Raw genomic sequence first — 19,064 nt, forward strand, 5'->3', positions numbered from 1 at the left:
GAGATCATAAGCTAGACTTACAGTCTTGTAAATTTTGGGATATGCATTTATGGTTTATTTATTTGTTTATTAACGATCAACAGATCAGTCATATAGATAAACATCAGACATACAGATAAAACAAATCAAATAAAATTAACGTCAGATTATAAAAAGTGGCTATTATTTATTGGGAGTTAAATACAAGGTTAAAATTTAAATTTAAAATGCATCATTATACATTTTTCTAATACCATTTTATGTTGACAGACAATTGCTGCTGCACAAAAGCCATCCGCTTTAATTATTTACTGATGGACACTGGTCTCCCAGCAAATGGAATACATAACACTCCCCAGTTCTCCCAGGAATACCTCTAAGAATTGGATAAATAAAAATGTCACAATAACCATTATAGAAAGGGCAATATAACATCAAAAGGGACATTATTATATCTGTGTTCTAATAAAGCCAAGGGAAACACACTGAATTTTGCTAGGGTAAATGCTTTCCTATCGTTTGGAAGGGTGAAAATATTCAAACAACAGTGTGTCAGGTTATATTGCCATCTTGAGCCCATCCTCTGAGGAAAAGACTCTTCCAGGTTTGCCTCTGATTGTTGTTAATGACTGAAAGTGACCCCCAAACCCAACCTCTTAGAATCATAGAGAATCATAAAATAATAGAGTTGGAAGAGACATCAAGGGCCATCCAGTCCAACCCCATTCTGCCATGCAGGAAATCTAAATCAAGCATCCCCAACAGATGGCCATCCAGCCTCTGTTTAAAGACCTCTAAGGAAGGAGACTCCACTACAGTCTGAGGAAGTTTGTTTCACTCTTAGGCCAGGCAGTGTCCCAACTGAAGGATTTCCAAGGCACTGAAGATCAGAGTCCTAGGAAATGCAGCATCTTGTGTTGAGAGAAGCAGTTGCAGTAGGACCTTGACAGGACTCTTCGGCTGCCAGTCTCAGTCATGTTATGACTTGGAGAGCACTGCTATCATCATTCTCCCACATCCCAATCTTCAGTGCCTAAGAAACCTTTTGGTTGTGGTGCTGTCTGGCTTAAGACATAGGTTTGCCAGAATGAAAATGGGAGAGGCCTCTTGCATTATTAATGGTTGTGTAAAGGAGGGAATTTCAGCATGTTTTCCTTGTTACCTGTTTGTTCTACCTGGAGGAGGTCTCCTGGGACAAAGAAGGGGAGGAGGAGAGCTAGGATGAGAGGATCTAGTTGGAGGTGAATAAAGCTGTTAGTTCTGTCCTGTTCTATCCTGGCTCTGGCACATCCCAAACAGTAGCTGCTAACCAGGAGGCAGAAGCAGAGGCACATCACTGTGTCAAGTGACATAAATTAAAGCACCAGGAGCAAAAGGTCAGGCAGGGTCCTGGTCCACTTTAAATACAGGGCTCTGAGCTAATGAGGCCAGCTGGCTGACTAACTACTAGCTATTAACTCAGCTGAAGCTATGCTACTGCTCAGAAAAACAGTTCCCAACTTTCATGCAACCCTGCCTGGCTTCTCTGGCTCCTGATCTCCAGCATGTACTTTTGGACCAATCTCACTGGCATCTCCCCTCTTGGTTTTGGACTCCACTGAGAACTGTTTTCTCCCTTTGAATTGCTTAGACCACCCTTCTCTTTGTTGCCTGTGAGGGCGTCGCCACAATAAAATGCAAAGCCACATGTGGAGGAAAGGCCACAACTTTATTAACGCAAGCATCAACAAAAGGTAGGGTTGGCCAAAAGCATGAGTTCTGTATCATCTTACAACCCACCGTTGTAGGATAAATGGCATGTCATATAAAGCAAGGCATCGGGATGAACTAGGGGCTAGATTAACTCCCTCTCGTATTCATGCAACCCGCAGATTGCATTTAAGTAAAGTAAAGTAAAGTCACCAGGAAGTGGTGTCACATTATGGCCCCCACAATGACCACAACGTATGCCCTCATCACTCCCGTGTCCCATAGGGGCTCCTGATACAGTGCTATGCAACCTTCAAGACCATGCCTACCCGATCCAGAACCTCTGCTGCCGCCCCAAAAGTTGTGACAGCAAACCACGCACCCTAGGGAGGGTGGGTGGGAGAGCCAAGCAAAAATGGCGCTGAGCAGGATGCCGCATGGCTTATATATAGGCCTATTCCAAAGGTGAGGCCAAGAGGGGAGTCGCCTGGCCCCCAGGAGCAGCCAGCCAATCGGCTGTCCTGGAGGACCGGCGCGATCATAGAGAGGGACTATCCTCCTCCTAGAGTGTTGCTCAGGAGGCGGAAGTCTCTCCTTTTCCCCCCTCGGCCAGCCAATTGGAGGCCAGCACGCCCCAGCAAAGCATGCTGGGGCGCGCCAGACCTCCGTGGCGCAGGCCCCCGGCGGCAACGCTGCCTGGCCGATCAGTTGGGCAGCGGCCTTTATCTGATGTAAACCTTGGGCTGGGCTGGCTTTTCTCCACAGGTTCTTGTGGGGTATTTCTGTACTCACCTGGGCACTTTCTGACTAGCCACCTGCTAAAATTCCCTCTTTTACACAACCATTAAAGGTACAGGATGCCTCTCTAGTTTTTGATTCAACAGCCCTAGCTAGATATGTTTTTTGGAGTGTGGCATCGGAGAGGTAGCAATGACAATGAAGCACTATTGTCACAGCTATGTCTGATGATGCAGAATCATTTAATATTAAACAAATGCATAGAGAATTTTAAAATAATATGAACAATCTAAAAGCGCAAGAGGAGGAGTACAGCACTCCCAATTAAAGCACTTTCCTCAACAGCTGGTCAGGTGTTGAAGTGGCCAGAATGTTATGGCTGTCTGCTGGTGGAATTTGGAAGGCTTGGGAGATTATCGGTGTTCAGAATTATTTTTGTTGTTGTTATTTGCTGTCATGTTGACTTTGGCTTTTGATGAACCCATGAATTAGAGATTTCCAAAAACCCTGGTCATAAGCTATGGCTCTTGGGTCTTGCAAATTCAGGGCAGTCATGGATTGCTTCCATCTATAGTGCAGTCTCCCTCTTTTCCTACTGTCTTCCACATTACCAAGCATTATTGTTTTTTCTAATGAGTCTTGTCTTCTTGTGATATGTCCAAGGTAATACAGCCTCAATTCAGTCATCTAGTGAGAGCTCAGGTTTCATTTAGTCTAGGATCAATTTGTCTGTTTAGGATCCATGGCATCCATAGAATGTAGGTTTGATTTCTGAAATTTATATATTTATATATGTGTGTGTGTGTGTGTAAAAATATGTAAATATATAACATTCTCAAGATGGGAGCGAAAATTAGAAGTCTCATTTGCCATTTGTTTTTATCATTATTGTTGTATTACTGCATCTTATTGATGGGATTATTTTATTATTATTTTATCTGTATTTCCCCCCAGAAATTCTGTGTCTTGATCCTTTTATATTGCTGTTGTACCTACTGGCTGGACCAGTATCACATTGTGATGGCTTTTAGCTTTTAACAATAAAGTTATTTTACACACACACACACACACACACACACACACATTTTCAAACTCTGGATGGTTGAATTCATCGGTAAAGAATATGTGGATAGGGAAGGCCCACTGTAAATTGATTTAGCGTGGGCAGAAGTGGAATCCAAACCTTCAGCATTTAGAGTAAAACCTAAGCAATATGAGAAAGCATCATGCAGGATGGTTGGCTGCTTTCTTTTTATTTCTCACATGGTTTAGCAAAAAAGTGTTTGTTTACTTTGACAGTGAGTTATAGCACAGTTTCACAGTGTCTGCCTCAGCCTAATAAAGAAGATAAATCTGTAATAATTCAGTTCTGGTTTTTAATAAGACTTCATCCTTCTCTGGAAACTGGTACGAAAACTCTGTGTTTTAAGATTAGCTGCTACCAGCCATTTTCTCATTATCACTGGAAATGACAGGACATGTGTGGCCTTTTTTTTTTTAAATGAAGGGCAAGAGGGAAAGTGAGCTGAGAGGTGGGAATTCAAAAGAAGGATGGATGAAGGAAGGAAGAAGAGCTGCAGTGTTAATAGTCTTTATGTGTACTAAGGGGAGGAGAAAATTTGGTTGGGAAAAGCAGGCAATAAGTAGCTATTCTCTGATACCCTTTGTCATTTCACAGATGAAAATTGGGACATGTGTGGTCAAGATGGCAAGAGTTATTAATAAGGAAGCATAGACAAACTAGGAGAGGCTTCATCAGTTTGCTTTTGCCCAAGTCTACATGGATGGGAAAGATTCTGCCCTCTCCTTTCCTCCTTGCTGAATGCAAACTACTTTTGCACTTTGAACTCACTTTGCAGCAGCTGAAGTGAGCTGAGAACAAACAGGAAAGTGGGAGAAGGAGTGAGAAACTGGGACATTTTAAAAGTAGCAGAAAAGTGGGATGATAGGGACAGGGTGACTAGATGTCCTCCTTTACTAGGACATATATTTCAGCTTTCTGTCCAGGAGGAATTCCAAAATAACCTCCATTTTGAGCATGACTAAGACGCATGCATTTAGAAGGTTCTTAGCTTTTATTTCACCATCTCCATTTTTCTTGAATGTCCTACATTTTGCTGTGCCTTGTCCTCCTTTATGGTTAGCACACCTGGCCACCCTGGATCAGGGAACAATCAGGATTTTCCCTGCCAAATTGGGACAGTTGGAAAATATAGAAAGGGTATAGAAAGGAGAAGGGGAGAATGAAGATGAGACAGATAGGAAGTGGCTATATCCTTAGAACAGCAAGTGATTTCGGGTTGTGTGTGAAGGAACTAAGTAGTGAGTCCTAAGTTGTGGCTAGGAGAAGTGCCTGGATTTCACGGGCTGATTTAGATGTTAACCAGCTAAAACTTTGACTTTAGGTTTCTGATAAATAGGTCATATAGGACAACTTCAGATGCTGAGATTTGAAAGGCAGAATAAACAAAGTGCTGCAAGACATCCACTCTTCTGTCATGTAGCCTAGTAGACATTAATAAGGTGATTGACTGCTTTTATCCAGTAGTCTTCAGAAAGACAGGAACAAAAAGTGTGTGTGTGCACACACACAAATGAACTCTACACAAACGGTGCCCCAAAGAGAAAAAAAAGCTGAAATGCTCAGGATACTTGTTAAGGCTGCAAAGATAAAACAGCATATAAATGACTCCAAAGTGGAAATATGGACTTTTAAACATATTCAGTTGAAATTGTCCATAAAAAGAGTGAGTTTTTTACAACTCACTCAAGAACAAAGGATGTAGCAGTTAAGAAAATTTATTTTAGTTTAGTCTCAGAAGATGAAATGGTATGGAAGTGGCTGACTCCAGAGACTCCGAACTGTCATTTCCAATTGCTGATAAATTAAATCTCAAAGAAAATTCTAATTGCCATGTCCATAGGAAATTCTGATTGCTCATTTCCGCTTAATTAGAAATAGAGAAATATGCAGCCCTTCCTCTGCACAACATGCCATGCACACAGGGGGCAACAGAAGTAGATACAGGAAGCTAGAGCTCCTAGGTTAGAAGAGGAGAAGAATATCTACTTAAACTCTGTATCCGCCATGCATAGGAGAGTGGTTGGGATTCTGACCAGACAAGGTGGAAGAAGAGAAAATCAGTTGCCAATGTTTAAACAACAACAGCCACACTGAAAATCTCTCCCCTTGTCAATCCCTGGGCACCAGAACAGGAAAACTGTTGGAAAATGTGAGATACAGTAATAGATCTCTCAAGCAGAGTAAGCACTTTGTAGGGCAGAAGCTGAACAACGATCAGTTCCACATCCAGCCACTCATACACAGGGTCTAGCAGAGAAAGAAACAAGCTCATTCTTTTTTGTAAACCATATAAAAGTAGTTTTGGATACATATTACTTGTCCATAATGACATATGTGGTCCAACGGAGGAGAAAGAAGGAAGACGACTGCAGGTTAGACTGATGCAGAAGTGGATATGGAAAAGCAACAACAACATACCTTTATTTCAGCCAACTGACCATTAGGCAACAGAATATATATAAAACTTATAAAATGTTAAAATAGCACTATAAAACATTCATAACATACTCCTAATACATACATATATACACACATACACAAAATCACTCACAGATACATTAGGTGATACTAGGCGGTATGACACTGGAACAAGGTGGATATTTGTGTGGGTATTTAGAGACAGGGCTGTTTGTTATGTGTGGGTTATAATCTTATGAGTTTTAGCAACGGAGAGGAAAAACTGCTGGAAAAACAAACAAACAGGAACTTTCCATAATGCAAAGTAATGGTGCATAAAGGCACGCAAAGATTTTTAACTCTTATCAAAAACTTTCAGAGGCTGTTTTTAAATCCTGGGTTTGAGAAAATCCATTGCAGTGAACCAACGTTTAGTATATGTCATTTTAAAAAGAACAACAACAAAGTAATGACTAACATAGTGCAGCCCTCTAGATGTTGATGGGTGTCTGCTTGGGTAAAGTCTTACCGAAATCCACATCCACAAGCAAACAGGTTCAAGAGCAGCCACCTAAACGTTGTTGGATTCCAACTCTCATCAGATCGTAGCCAGTGCTGGGATTTACTGTCCAACAACATCTGGAAGTCTGTATGATTCTCACCTCAGGAATAATGGAACAAATTCTGTTCTCAATGGTAATGACTCACCAGGGAGGTTCTCAATAATGAACCAGGTAACAAAAGTATTTTTTAAAATATAAATTGTTAAGCTCTGCTCTCGAAATGACTGTGCCTTCCTCTCCTTGGTGACTCCTTCCTTCAGTCTACTGACAGTGTCACCACCCTCCTTGACAAGCAGGCACATTATAGCCTAAGAATCATCCTTGACTGCTTCTGTCTCTTAGATCCCTGTATCTGTCCCCAGTCATAATACCACTGTGTCAAAAGTACTACTAACAACTAACGTTGCCAGATTTCAGTGCTTGACCCTGTGTTTCCAGTCATTATGGGTCATTTCCGGACAGGAGAGAAGGGTGCAATATCTCCAGTTTTGATGGATTATTTCCAAGCAAGAAAAGAGTGCTGTGCATAAATTTCCAGCTCAGGTAACAGAGCAGCAGCTTGCTAAAATTTGCAAGGACCATTGGGGACTCTGGTTATTACTTCCCTTCCTTCTCAGTTGTGATGCCAGAGTTTATGCTCCATTTTGCTCTGAATTCACCTTCTGACTAAAAGGAAATAAACTAGATTAAATGTTCCTTATCTTGTCCTGCTAAGTAAGTAACAAAAAATAATTCCCCCATTTTACCTTGATATGGAAACAGCTCCTTTTGCTGTGACTTGATTTCCAACTATATCACTATGATCTCTCTTCCTCTCCTGCCTCTCTCTCTCTGTTTAAACAAGATATGAGCAACTGTGGTTGGTTGGTTGTTGTCAAATGCCTTTGCGTCAACCACAACTCATGGCAATTGTTGTTGTTATGTTCCTTAAAGTCAACTCCGACTTACAACAACCCTGTTCTAGGATTTTCTTGGCACAAATTATTCAGAAGAGGTTGCCATTGCCTTTGGCTGAGAGAGTTTGACTTATTCCAAATCATCCAGTTCAATGGCTGAATGGAGATTTAAACCCTGATTTCCCAGTCCAACATTCACACCACAGGAACATAATGGTTCTCACATAAAGGCTGGCTTCCCATAAACTGAACCAACTGATTCTAGTTGGAGCTAATAAGTAGAATTTGTCTGCAGTGTTTGTACATGCATACACACACACACACACATATATGTCCGCCTTCTTGTTCTTAATTTTTCATAGTTGTTTTAAATGTGTTTCATTTCAAATAAAGTTTTGCTGAAGTTCACAATGCCTCTTGTGCGAACCCTGACTTTAACACTCTTCGACATCCCTGCTGTCAGATCTCCAAGGTCTGAGGATGTTCTCCCACTCTGTAGGTTTCTAAATGTCATGGGATGTGACTCAAACTAACAAAAAGTGTGTGCACACTGACAAACAGACACATGCAAGGGGAAACTTCATAGATATGTTGTTGTGGCATGTAAAATGCATTATAATTACACACCACTGTGCTGTTCAAAATTTTCCTTAGACATATCCCACTCTGACCTTCATCCCACTACTTCTCATTACTTTTATACAGAACATTGTGGAAAATCATGAAACCCTCTGGAGTATCAAGTGGAAAAGGAAGTGAGCTTGTTTTCTGTTGCTCTGAAGGGTAGGCTCCAAAGCTATGGATGCAAACTAGGGGGAAGCCTGCTAAATGTTAGGATAGACTTCTTAATGGTTAGAGCTCTTCCACAGTAGAATAGGATATGAAGTCGAAGGCTTTCATGGCCAGCATCCATAGTTTTTTGTGGGGTTTTCGGGCTATGTGCCCATGTTCTAGAAGAGTCTTTTCCTGACGTTTTGCCAGCATCTGTGGCTGGCATCTTCAGAGAATGCTTGCCTGGAAAAAGTTGGGTATATGTGTGTGTGTGTGTGTGTACACACACACACACTGTGTGAAGAGAATAGGATACAGAAGGTGGTGGGCTCCCTCTCATTGGAGCTTTTAAACAAAGGTTGCATGTTCACCTGTCAGGGGTTGCATCTATACTTCAGAATTAATGCAGTTTGACACCACTTTAATTGCCATGGTCAAAGCTATGGGATTCTGGGATCTGTACTTTTGTGAGATATTTAGCCCTTGCTGTCAGCTCTGTGCCATAACAAACTACAAATCCTAGGATTCCATAGGATAGAGTTGTGACAGTTAAGGAAGTGTCAAACTGCATTAATGCTGCAGTGTGGCAGCAGTCAGAGATGCCTTATTTGTAGATTTCTGCACAAGCAAGAGTGCTTTGATTGTGTATTCCTGCACTCCAACCCTGCATGGGTTGGAATGGATGGCCCTTGGGGTCTCTTCCCACTCTACAATTCTAATATTGTCCACTGTACTTGGAGACAGTAGGCTAACAAAATAAGCATAGGGCAGCGAAGGCTGTGGGGCACATCCAGGAGTGAAGCCACAGGAGAGGGAGCAAAATGTTAAACATTGCTCCCAAAGAAGAATTCCGCCCTGCCTGTACATTTTCATCCAGTCCCCAAATTTCTAGTGTTACAGAGAGTGAGATGCTGAAAAATCATTCACACTTATAACTCCTATTTGCTGTGTTAGTCTTTCTGTTGGGAACTTTGTCTGCCCCTTTTCTTTTGATGTCTAAGTTCTCCTTCTCAACATTCAACTGAAGTTTTATGTTAACCAGAGTGCCAAAAATGTGGGGCCTGAAAGAAAATTTCACCTGGGCAGGAGGATCCTTAGGGGGGCAGGCAATGCCCACATTGATCCCCTCTCTCCAGGTACATCTCTGGGCACATTCAACGCTGTTCTCCAATACTCTGCTACTGCTTGATACAGCTGCACAAGGCTGTTTTATTCTGCTTTGGGCAGACCTCACCTGTAGTCCTGTATCCTATTCTGAAGAAGGATATAGGCAAGCTGGAAAATGTCCAGAGAAGTGTGACCTAGGTAAAAGGTCTGCAAGCTGAACCCCTTGAGAGGTGACTACTTTGCCATGTTTAGCCTGGAGCAAAGAAGATTTAGAGGTGATATGATAGCCATCTTTGGTTATCTAAAGGGATGTCACCTAGAAACAGTGGCAGTCCATGGATCAGTGCTGATTTGCAAATTCATCATGGCCTGTCAGTCAGTGGAGAGTTCCAGAAAAGAAAGGAATGACTGTAGCCAAGGGGCATAAATATGATACTGATCCCTGCTGCGTTAAGAAGAAGACTGGTGATCCCTTCTATCAGCCAGAGAAACGCTGGTGCAGAAGACTGCATTGATCATTTCTAAATGCGCAACTGAAGTTTTAAGTTAGAATCACAGGATCATTGAACCACAGACTCTTAAGTTGGGGGTTGTTGCAAGAAACATCTTGTCCGATTCCCCGCCATACAGAAGAACACAACTAAAGCATTCTTGAAAGATGTCCCCCCAACCTCTGTTTAAGGACCTCCAAAGATGGGGAGGCCCCATTCTCTGAGTCAGTCCATTCCATGTCAAATAGGTCTTATAGTCGCAGAGTTCTTAGTGGAATTTCTTTGATCGCATTCTGAACACGTGGATTCTTGTTAGAGTCTGTGGAGCAACAAAAACAAGCGTGCACCGTCTTTGGCAAAACATCCCTTCAAATATTTAAAGACAGCTATCACTCACCGGGTTTTGAGACTTTGTGTTTTGGTCTTGACGTTGGCCTTGTAAAGAAGACAAGGCAGAGAGCTGAGATGGTTGAAAAATACTTCTAGTAGTCGTAGGTCGGAAGTTATTTGTTAACTGCCCTTGAATCAGTCCCCACTCGGATCTTTTCTGCTCCTTTTTGGGCCAGCTTCAAGGCAGATTGAGGCCGTCTTGTGGGTTGCTGTGGCCCCAATCCATCTTTGGAAGGGACCCCAGGGTTCTGTCCTGGGCCCAGAGCTATTCCTTTTTGAATTGTGGTGCCCAGAACTGGACACAATATTCCAGGTGGGGCCTGACCAAAGCAGAATACAGTGGCACTATTACTTCTCTTGATCTAGACGCTATACTTTTATTGATGCAGCCTAAAACCACATTGGCCTTTTTAGCTGCCGCATCGCATTGTTGACTTATGTTCAACTTGTGGTCCACTTGGACTCCCAGATCCCTTTCACACGTAGTTCCATTCACCCAGGTCTCACCCATCTTATATCTCTGCATTCCATTTTTTAACAAATCCAATTACAAATCCATGTTACTGTAGGTTTATTTTTTATTTGTTACCCACTATATTTTACTATTTAATGTTGATATGTATCAACGTGTATTACGTTAATATATATATATATATATATATATATATATAACGTATGCCGTAGGCAGGCTTATTCTATTTCATTGAATTTTAAATTGTGCTTATAATGTGCTTAGTTTAGGATCTAATGTAATTATAATGTTATTGTTTTAGTTTAGGTGAGGGATATATGATTTTGATTTAAGTTGTATTATGTATTTTCTCTATTTTATGTAACCCGCCTTAACCCTTCAGGAAAAGGTGGGATATAAATATATTATTATTATTATTACTATTATTATTTATTCTATTTTTATTTCTATTTTTCTGTTATTATTTATTCTACTTTAAACTGATTGTATCTACAGCGCTGTGTAAATTTACAGTGCTCCATAAATAAATATATTAATAATAATAATAATAATAACAACAATATACTACAGTGGTCTCCAAACTGTCCCCTTTAAGAGATTTTGGACTACAGTTCCCAGAAGCCTCAGCCATGTTGGTCAATAGTGTGGCATGCTGGGAGTTGGAGTCCAAAAGCCCTTAAAGAGCAAGTTTGGGGAGATACAGGTGAATGCCACAGTTGGCTTGGGCCAAAATGGAGGTGTTTGAGGAGCAGTGGTGTCAATCCCCCTTTTAAGGAGTCACTTGGAACAGTCCAAACCCCCAGCGCCTCTTAGTAACGCCATTAACACTAATGACTTTGGTTTTTTTTAAAACGACGCGGTCCCTTTAAGAGCCTCCTTTCCTTCCTCGCCTTACTCTTATGTTTACATAACAGACCGGACGATACTATTCCGGACTTTGGGGGGGGCGGGGAAGTAGAGCTGTTGAGGGAAAAGGGGGGGGGGAAGCTGCCTAAAGGAGGAGAAAGGGGCGGAGCTTTTCCACGCCTCTTCTTTACATTGGAGTGGGCGTGGCTTAGCGGGAGGCGCTTAGTTGGTCTCTCCCGACTCGAGTCTCCCTTTTATTTTCTGTGTGGCGGTTGTTGCCATTGAAGGGCTCGCGCGTCGAACGTTGGAGAAGGAGGGAAGCGAACGGAGGACGGGAAAAGAGGGGCGCCAAGGAGAGGATCCGCGCGGGCGGGCGGGCGGGCGGGCGCCTCCTCCTCCTCCTCGTTTTTGATGCGTGTGGGGTTTTTCCGCCCGACCGAGCCGTCCTTTTCGGATTCCGTTTTTCCTGTAGTTTTTTGGACATTTCTTCCCTTTAAACCCTAAAAATAGAGATCTTTTGGGACTGAAGCCCAAGGACGGCGGCGGCGGCGGCGGCGGCGAGAGTGGCGGCTGTGGCCCCATGTTTTCTCCCAGCCAGGAGGAGCACTGCGCGCCCAACAAGGAGCCCGTCAAATATGGGGAGCTGGTGGTTTTGGGGTCAGTAAGCGCCTTTTGTGTGTGGTGTCTCTACACGCGTGTCTGCACCGCGCTCGTGTGCACCCGCCGACGCGTGTCTGGGCTTTGTGTGAGAGAACGAATTCAGGGGTTATTTGGATGTGTGTGTTTGGGTTGTTGTTGTTTGTTGTTGTGATTTGGCGGGGATCTCCTCTCGCTTTTTGTGTGTTGTGTGTTGACTCACAAGGCAGCCCGACCCTTAAGGAACAACAACACCCTCTACTCTCACACAGACACACGTACACAGCTCTCTCTCTCTGTGTTTGTGTGTTAATCCCTGTGTGTGTGTGTGTGTGTGTGTGTGACTTCTTCTGGTGGCTCTCTCTCTCTGTGTTTAAAAAGCAAGCCAGCCTACTTTCTTATATTTGTGTGTCAGTTTAAAAAAACAACACACACTTTCTCTTACATGCTTGTGTCTCTCTGTGTGTGTGTGTTTAAAGAGCAAACCACACTTTCACTCCATGTTTGTGTGTTGTGTACGTTTAAAAGGCCAGTCGGGAGATATATATATATATATATATATATATATATGTTTGTGTGTGTTTAAAAGGCCAACCAGCATACTTTCTCATGTATATATATATATACACACAGACACACACACACATGTTTGTGTGTGTTTGTGTGTGTGTTTAGAAGGCAAAGCAGGATACTTTTGTATATGTGTGTATATGTGTGTGTGTGTTTAAAAGGCCAGCCATCATACTTTTATATATGTGTGTGCGTTTTAAAGGCTAAGCAGCACACTTTGTTTTGTGTGTGTGTTTAAAAAGCAAACCAGCAGACACTCTTTTATATTCATGTGGATATATGTGTGTGTGTGTGTGTGCGTTTGTGTATGTTTAAAAAGCAAAGCAGCACACTTTCCCTGATCTGTGTGTGTCTGCATGTTTAAAAAGTAAATCACACTTTCTCTTATGTGAGTGTGTGTGTGTTTGTGTGTGTTCAAAAAGCAAGCCAACAGCACACATTTGTGTGTGTGTGTGCTTACAAAGCAGGCCGACATCTCTCTCTCGGAGTGTGTTTAAAAAGCAAAGCAAGGACACACTTTGTTGATGTTTATATATGCTTAAAAAGCGAGCCAACAAACTCTGCACACTCCCTGTTGATGTTTATATGTGAGTGTGTTTAAAAGGCAAGCCAACAACACACTCTCTCTGTTGTTTAAAAACCACACCAAAAGCACATTCTCTGGACTGACCCTTCTCTTCATCTCGGCTTGTGTGTGTTTGTGTGTGAGAGAGAGTAAGGAACGCTTTTCAGTCTTTCTCACACACGCAACAAACTACAGTTCCCAGAATCCCCTGCATTCAGCCAGGGCAGCCAAAGCGGGGCCAGACAGGCAGCCCTTGTGAGCCTCAGGGCTTGCCACCTCAGGAAGGGCCTCTGGTCTGGGCGGGTGGGGAAGAGAAGAGGGTCCCAGTAACTGTGTGTGTGTGTGTGTGTGTGTGTGTGTGTGTAGATTGAGGTGTGTAAGGAGCCCCTGAGGGTTGTGTGTGTAGCAAGAGGTCCAAGTGTGGGCAGGAGTAGGGATGGGGGAGTGATGGAGCGGCTTTTGTTGTGCTGGGTCAGTCTTCCAGTACTAAGGGAGGAAGGGGTCTCTGGGTGTGTAGTGAGGAACAGAGATGGGGCACCATTTGAGGGGGGTCTGTCTCCCGGTCTTAAGAGGGTGGGTCATGGAATCATGGATTTGGAAGAGACCCCAAGGAGGGCCATCCAGGCCAACCCCATTCTGCCATGCAGGAACCTGACAGATGGCCATCCAGCCTCTGCTTAAAGACCTCCAGGGAAGGAGGCTACAGAGATGCGGCAGATCAACAAACTCCAGTTCCCAGAATCCCATAGCCTTGAGCCAGGGCAGTTAAAGCGGTCCCAAACTGGGTTTTTTCCTCCAATGTGGATGCAGCCCCAGTGTTAAGGAGGGTGTATATGTGGAGGGGCACAGAGATGTGGAGCATCTGTCTCTCTACATTAAGGATTGTGTGTTTGTTGTGGGTAGGTGCAGGGAAGGCTGCCTTAGAGAGCCTGGAAAGGCCTCTGGAAGGAAGGGGAGTTTGGGGTTTGTAGGCAGAGGCCACAAAGTGAGAGGGAGAACATTGTTATCCTGGTGTATTATTTCCTAATGGAGCTGTGCTGTGAGAATACCCAGATCCAGGGCTGAGAGTATTCAGGTGGAACTGTCTATGGGGCTGCCCTGCTGGTTGCTTTCCAGGGGCCATTAAAAGGAGTTCCTGAGAGGGATTTTCTCTTGTCTTTTTCATTTTTGGAACCAGGAAAGCCTTGAGAGGTTCTTTGGGATGAGAAGGCAGCTGGCAAGCATTTTGTCTATGCTGCTTGGGAAGGGCAGGTGTTGATGGTTGACAGGGAAGGGGAGAAGAGTTGTTGGTTGTGGAGACCGTGGCAGTCAGAAAACTAACGTGAGGGTAGAGGATATCAGGAGGGTGAGGGTGAGCTAGGAGTCTGAACGAATATGCTCAAGAAGAAGGGAGTAGTTTGTGTGTGGGAATGACTGGAAGGAGTAAGGGGGAGTGAGGGAGAGGTAGGCAAGTGTTAGCATGTTTGTGTCCCTGTGCACATTGTGCTGAAAACTAACCAGCGGAGATGGATCATAACATTGATTGAACATATATTTTACTTGGGAAGAGGAGTCCCTGTTCACTGGGACAGAGGAATTCAGCACCCACTCATTCCCTCCCTTCCCAAATCTCATAGATTCATAGAGTTGGAAGAGACCGCAAGGGCCATCCAGTACAACCCCATTCTGCCACGCAGGAAATCTCAATCAAAGCATCCCCGACAGATGACCATCCAGCCTCTGTTTAAAGACCTCCAAGGAGGGAGATTCTACTACACTCCAAGGGAGTTTGTTCCACTGTCGAGCAGCCCTTACTGTCAGGAAGTTCCTCCTAAGGTTGAGGTGGATTCTCTTTTCCTGTAGCTTGCATCCATTGCTCTGGGTCCTTGTCTCTGGAGCAACAGAAAACAAGCTAGCTCCCTCCTCAATGTGACATCCCTTCAAGTATTTAAACAGGGCTATCATATCACCTCTTAATCTTCTCTTCTCCAGGCTAAACATACCCAGCTCCCTAAGGCGTTCCTCATAGCGCTTGGTTTCCAGACCCTTCATCATTTTGATCGCCCTCCTTTGGACATGCTCCAGTTTCTCAGCATCCTTTTTAAATTGTGGTGCCCAGAACTGGACACAATATTCCAGTTGGGGCCTGACCAGAGCAAAATAGAGTGGCAGTATTACTTCCCTTGATCTAGACCAGTGATGGCGAACCTATGGCATGCGTGCCAGATGTGGCACTCATAGAGCCCTCTCTGTGGGCACATGTGCTGTCGCCCCAGCACAGAGTTTGCCAGGATTTGTTACTAGAAAGCCAGAGGGACACGGCACTTTGCAATAAATAAGTGGGTTTTGGGTTGCAGATTGGGCACTCGGCCTCTAAAAGGTTCACCATCACTGATCTAGATACTATACTTCTATTGATGCAGCCTAAAATCGCATTGGCTTTTTTAGCTGCCGCATTGCACTGTTGACTCATGTTCAACTTGTGGTCTACTTGGACTCCTACATCCCTTTCACATGTTGTCTCCTTAAGCCAGATGTCCCCCATCCTATATCTGTGCATTTCATTTTTCCATCCTAAGTGCAGTACCTTACATTTCTCTGTGTTGAAATTCATTTTGTTAGCTTTGGCCCAGCTTTCTAATTTATTAATCTCAGTTTTCTTTGTGTGGAACTGTTTGGGAGAATGTCAAGAAAGACAGACCCCCAGGCTGTGGTGTAAAGTGGGCGCAGGGACACCTAGAGTGGTCTCTGTGCTCCTGAGTATTGGTGCAGTCTGATGCAGCCCTGGGACACTGCTTGTATCAGAAGGCATGTGCTTCAGCTTGTCCCTTCCTCTCATCTTGGACATTTATTTTCCTAGGATCTTGTGGTTTGCCTTAGGCCTAGTATGCATGGATTTCCTCCCGCCTCTTGGCTGAGCCTCCCAGATTGACAGACATAATAGCTGGGCTTGTGACATGGCAGCCTTCTAGAGAGCAGAGGGTTGTGTAGTGGACCCTCTTACATAGGCGCTGTGGGATGGGAGGTGAAGGGATGGGGCGTCCTGTGACAAGGAGGTGCTGCCAGCTTGGCTAGCTCTCAGCTGGAAGGCTTGCAACATTCGGAAACATGCAGTGTGATAGCAGCTGAAATGTACACAAACCCGCTTTTGGAAGCGGGTAAAAGAAGATTACCCTTCTCTGCACAGATCCCAGCCTGCTGATGGCTGCTGCCTGCATGTCCACTGCTTTTATAATGAAAGGTTTCATGCCTTCCGCTTCCTGACTCCCAGCTGCATGTTAATTACTGTGATAGACATTATTTTGTTTCCCCAGATGGAAGGCGGTGGTGACTGTGGGATGATGGGGTGGGTGGGCTCTCTTAAGAGATGGAGGGCACTCCTGCTTCAATGCCAATGTTTGGAGGGAGGGGGTTTATCTGTGTTAATCGGCTTGGTGTTATGCTCCAGTCCTGCTGTTCCAGCTTGGAGCTTCTCTTTTGAGCGCCATAGAAGCTGATGCTGAGCGTAAGGCATGTAAACCCTTGTTCACAGAACCCAGTGCATTTAATCTTGATAGCTGAAAGTGCATAAAACGTACAGCAGGCAAGTTGTTTGATCAAGTAAACAAAGCATGAACACTGTCTTTGAAGCACAGTCCGCCGCATGGAATCTCAAACTATTGAGTGCATTCCAGTAAGTATTAGTTGTTTTTGGACCTATGAGAAAGAATGCAGGACTTGAAACAAAAAACCATTATCAGAAACCTTCTCTTCTCTTACTTCGCTCTTCTGTTTGAGGCAAACCTTTGTAGCCTGTAGTGTGGGGTTTCTTAACACAGCACCGAGTTTGTCAGCAGAAGGGATCTGTCAAAATCTGGTTACTCGGAATGGATTATTCTAGCAATTGCTGTGAAAATGTAACACGGCTACAAATGCATGAAAGGCTTCAGTGGTGGCAAAGCTGTTTATCTCAGCAGTTTCAGGTGGAAAAATCCATGGTAAGTTGCTAACAGTAGAGAATGGCTTACTTGGACTGGTGGCATGCTGAAAACAGAGGGGGACCTCAGCTGTGCTGTTCAGGTTGTGTCATTTCTGGAATTCCCCAATTTAATATCAAATCCTTAATTTAATTAGGTGGGACATACTCATTTTGTACTGCAGCTGGCTTGCCTCTACACAGATGGAAGCCGAAAAAGAAATGAGCTGCTGTGGTTTTTAATATAGTTGGAAGTGTACAAGTGCAATACTTGGCTGCAGTTTGAACTTTAGTTTTGTTTCTAAACATTTGTAATAGGATGTTCTTAGGATTTACTTCCTTTCTTTGAACAAACATATCCTCCTGTGGGTATGTGTATTTTTAAAACTGAAATAATAAAAATAAATAAATATCCCCTTTTCTCAGTAGCTTGCAGGGTTGAATTTAGGGTTTTGTTTTTCTCTGATAGTGTTATGTTCTGTGATTTCCTGCTATCCCTAAGCTCTGTTGTCTTGTAGAAGCCTTGGGAATTTCGTATACCATATAAACATGATGAACATCTAGTTATTTGATAAAGTAATGGCCACCTTGGGTCCCTTGTTGGGAGGAAAGGAAAGGGATATAAATTGAATTGATGAATAAATTATAACAGTACCAGCTGCTGTCATTTATCAGATTGAGAATAAATATGCTTTGGGCTTGTTTAGTGGAGTAATAGTTCAGTTGCGCTAGTGAAATGGCTAATCTTATCCTGTCTAGATTGTAGCAAGCCACCTTTTAGAACAGTATTAGGGATAGAATTTCATGATTAAAAATCAGTTGAGGAGTTTGAGGTAGATTCAAGAAATGTGTAGATTTCATGTCTTTCTTTTATACTAACACTTTTCTCTCCATCTTTTCAGAATCCTACTCAGGGTGCTTAGTCAGTCAGCAGTGACACAAATAGAATAATGATCCCCCCTTCCAGAATTGGGTCATTAGTAGGAAATAATCACAGAACAGCTTGAACATCTGCTTGGTATTCCTTAAAAAATAGACAGAATAAGTGATATTTGTTTATTCTTCAGCTGTTACTCCTACCTGGAAATAATAATTTAAAAAAACTCCAGATAATAGTGTTTTAAATGAGATAATCACATCCTTGAAGGATTACAAACAACTTAAATGGTTTGTGGTTTGAAGGTGTTAGTGTATCATACCTGTGTATCTTGTGATGGCGGCTTGAATAATGAGTAAGGTAAAATAACCTTTGTAGTTATTTTTAAAATACAAACAAACAGATTACTTACTTTTTTTATGAAGAGGAAGCATTCATTCTACCCGAAGTACTTTAAAACATGAGAGCTGTATTATGGTGGAATTATAATATCCTGCTATTAAAGGAAGTTATACTGGATCTTCTCTCTGCTTGAGCTGTCTCTGCCTTTTATTAGTGCTTCATGCGCTGACCTATGTCCAGGTAAGGATAATTCCTAATATGAATATAAACTTTAAGAAGAAATAATTATGCTGGAAGAAATGCGCACACTTGCCAAAAACAACATCTTATTGCAGCCATGATTGCTTTGCCTGTTAATCTGCTTGCAGAGCAACATCTAAAGCATTGTAATTCTGTTGCTCTTGCAAATACATTTTAATCACTTTTCCCAGTAGTCTAAGATGAATTCTTTGTGAGTATTAATGATGTGACAATTCATGTTTAGGCGTGGTTTTGTTGCACAAATTTATGTGGCTGATAAAGTGGTGAGTAAAGTGCTCTTCTAAATTAAGTGAGACTGATTAGAATAACTAGCTGAGAAGGCAGTCTCAGAAGTTAAGCAAGAGAAACCCACTGACCAAAGGACTGGCTAACTTTCTTTCAATTTATGTGTTTACTCCCTGAGGCAAGCTGCTCTGCTCTTCAGTTAGTAGGCTGGTTTATTTCATATATTAGTGA

At 43.0% G+C, this 19,064-nt stretch overlaps 1 protein-coding gene across 1 annotated transcript in view; it reads left to right on the top strand.

The window, feature by feature from the left end:
• The first annotated feature begins 11,796 nt into the window (after positions 1-11,796).
• The window catches only part of PELI2 (pellino E3 ubiquitin protein ligase family member 2), a 112,592-nt gene continuing 105,324 nt past the window's right edge, over positions 11,797-19,064 (top strand). The window contains exon 1 of the mRNA XM_089522825.1: positions 11,797-12,080. Within this exon, the coding sequence (XP_089378951.1) occupies positions 12,004-12,080 (77 nt within the window). The 5' untranslated portion in view covers positions 11,797-12,003. The remainder of the gene's footprint in view (positions 12,081-19,064) is intronic.

Source organism: Sceloporus occidentalis, unplaced genomic scaffold, assembly GCF_023333645.1.
Source record: "Sceloporus occidentalis isolate IW3139 unplaced genomic scaffold, rSceOcc1.0.p SCAF_4, whole genome shotgun sequence".
NCBI classification, from domain to species: Eukaryota; Metazoa; Chordata; class Lepidosauria; order Squamata; family Phrynosomatidae; genus Sceloporus; species Sceloporus occidentalis.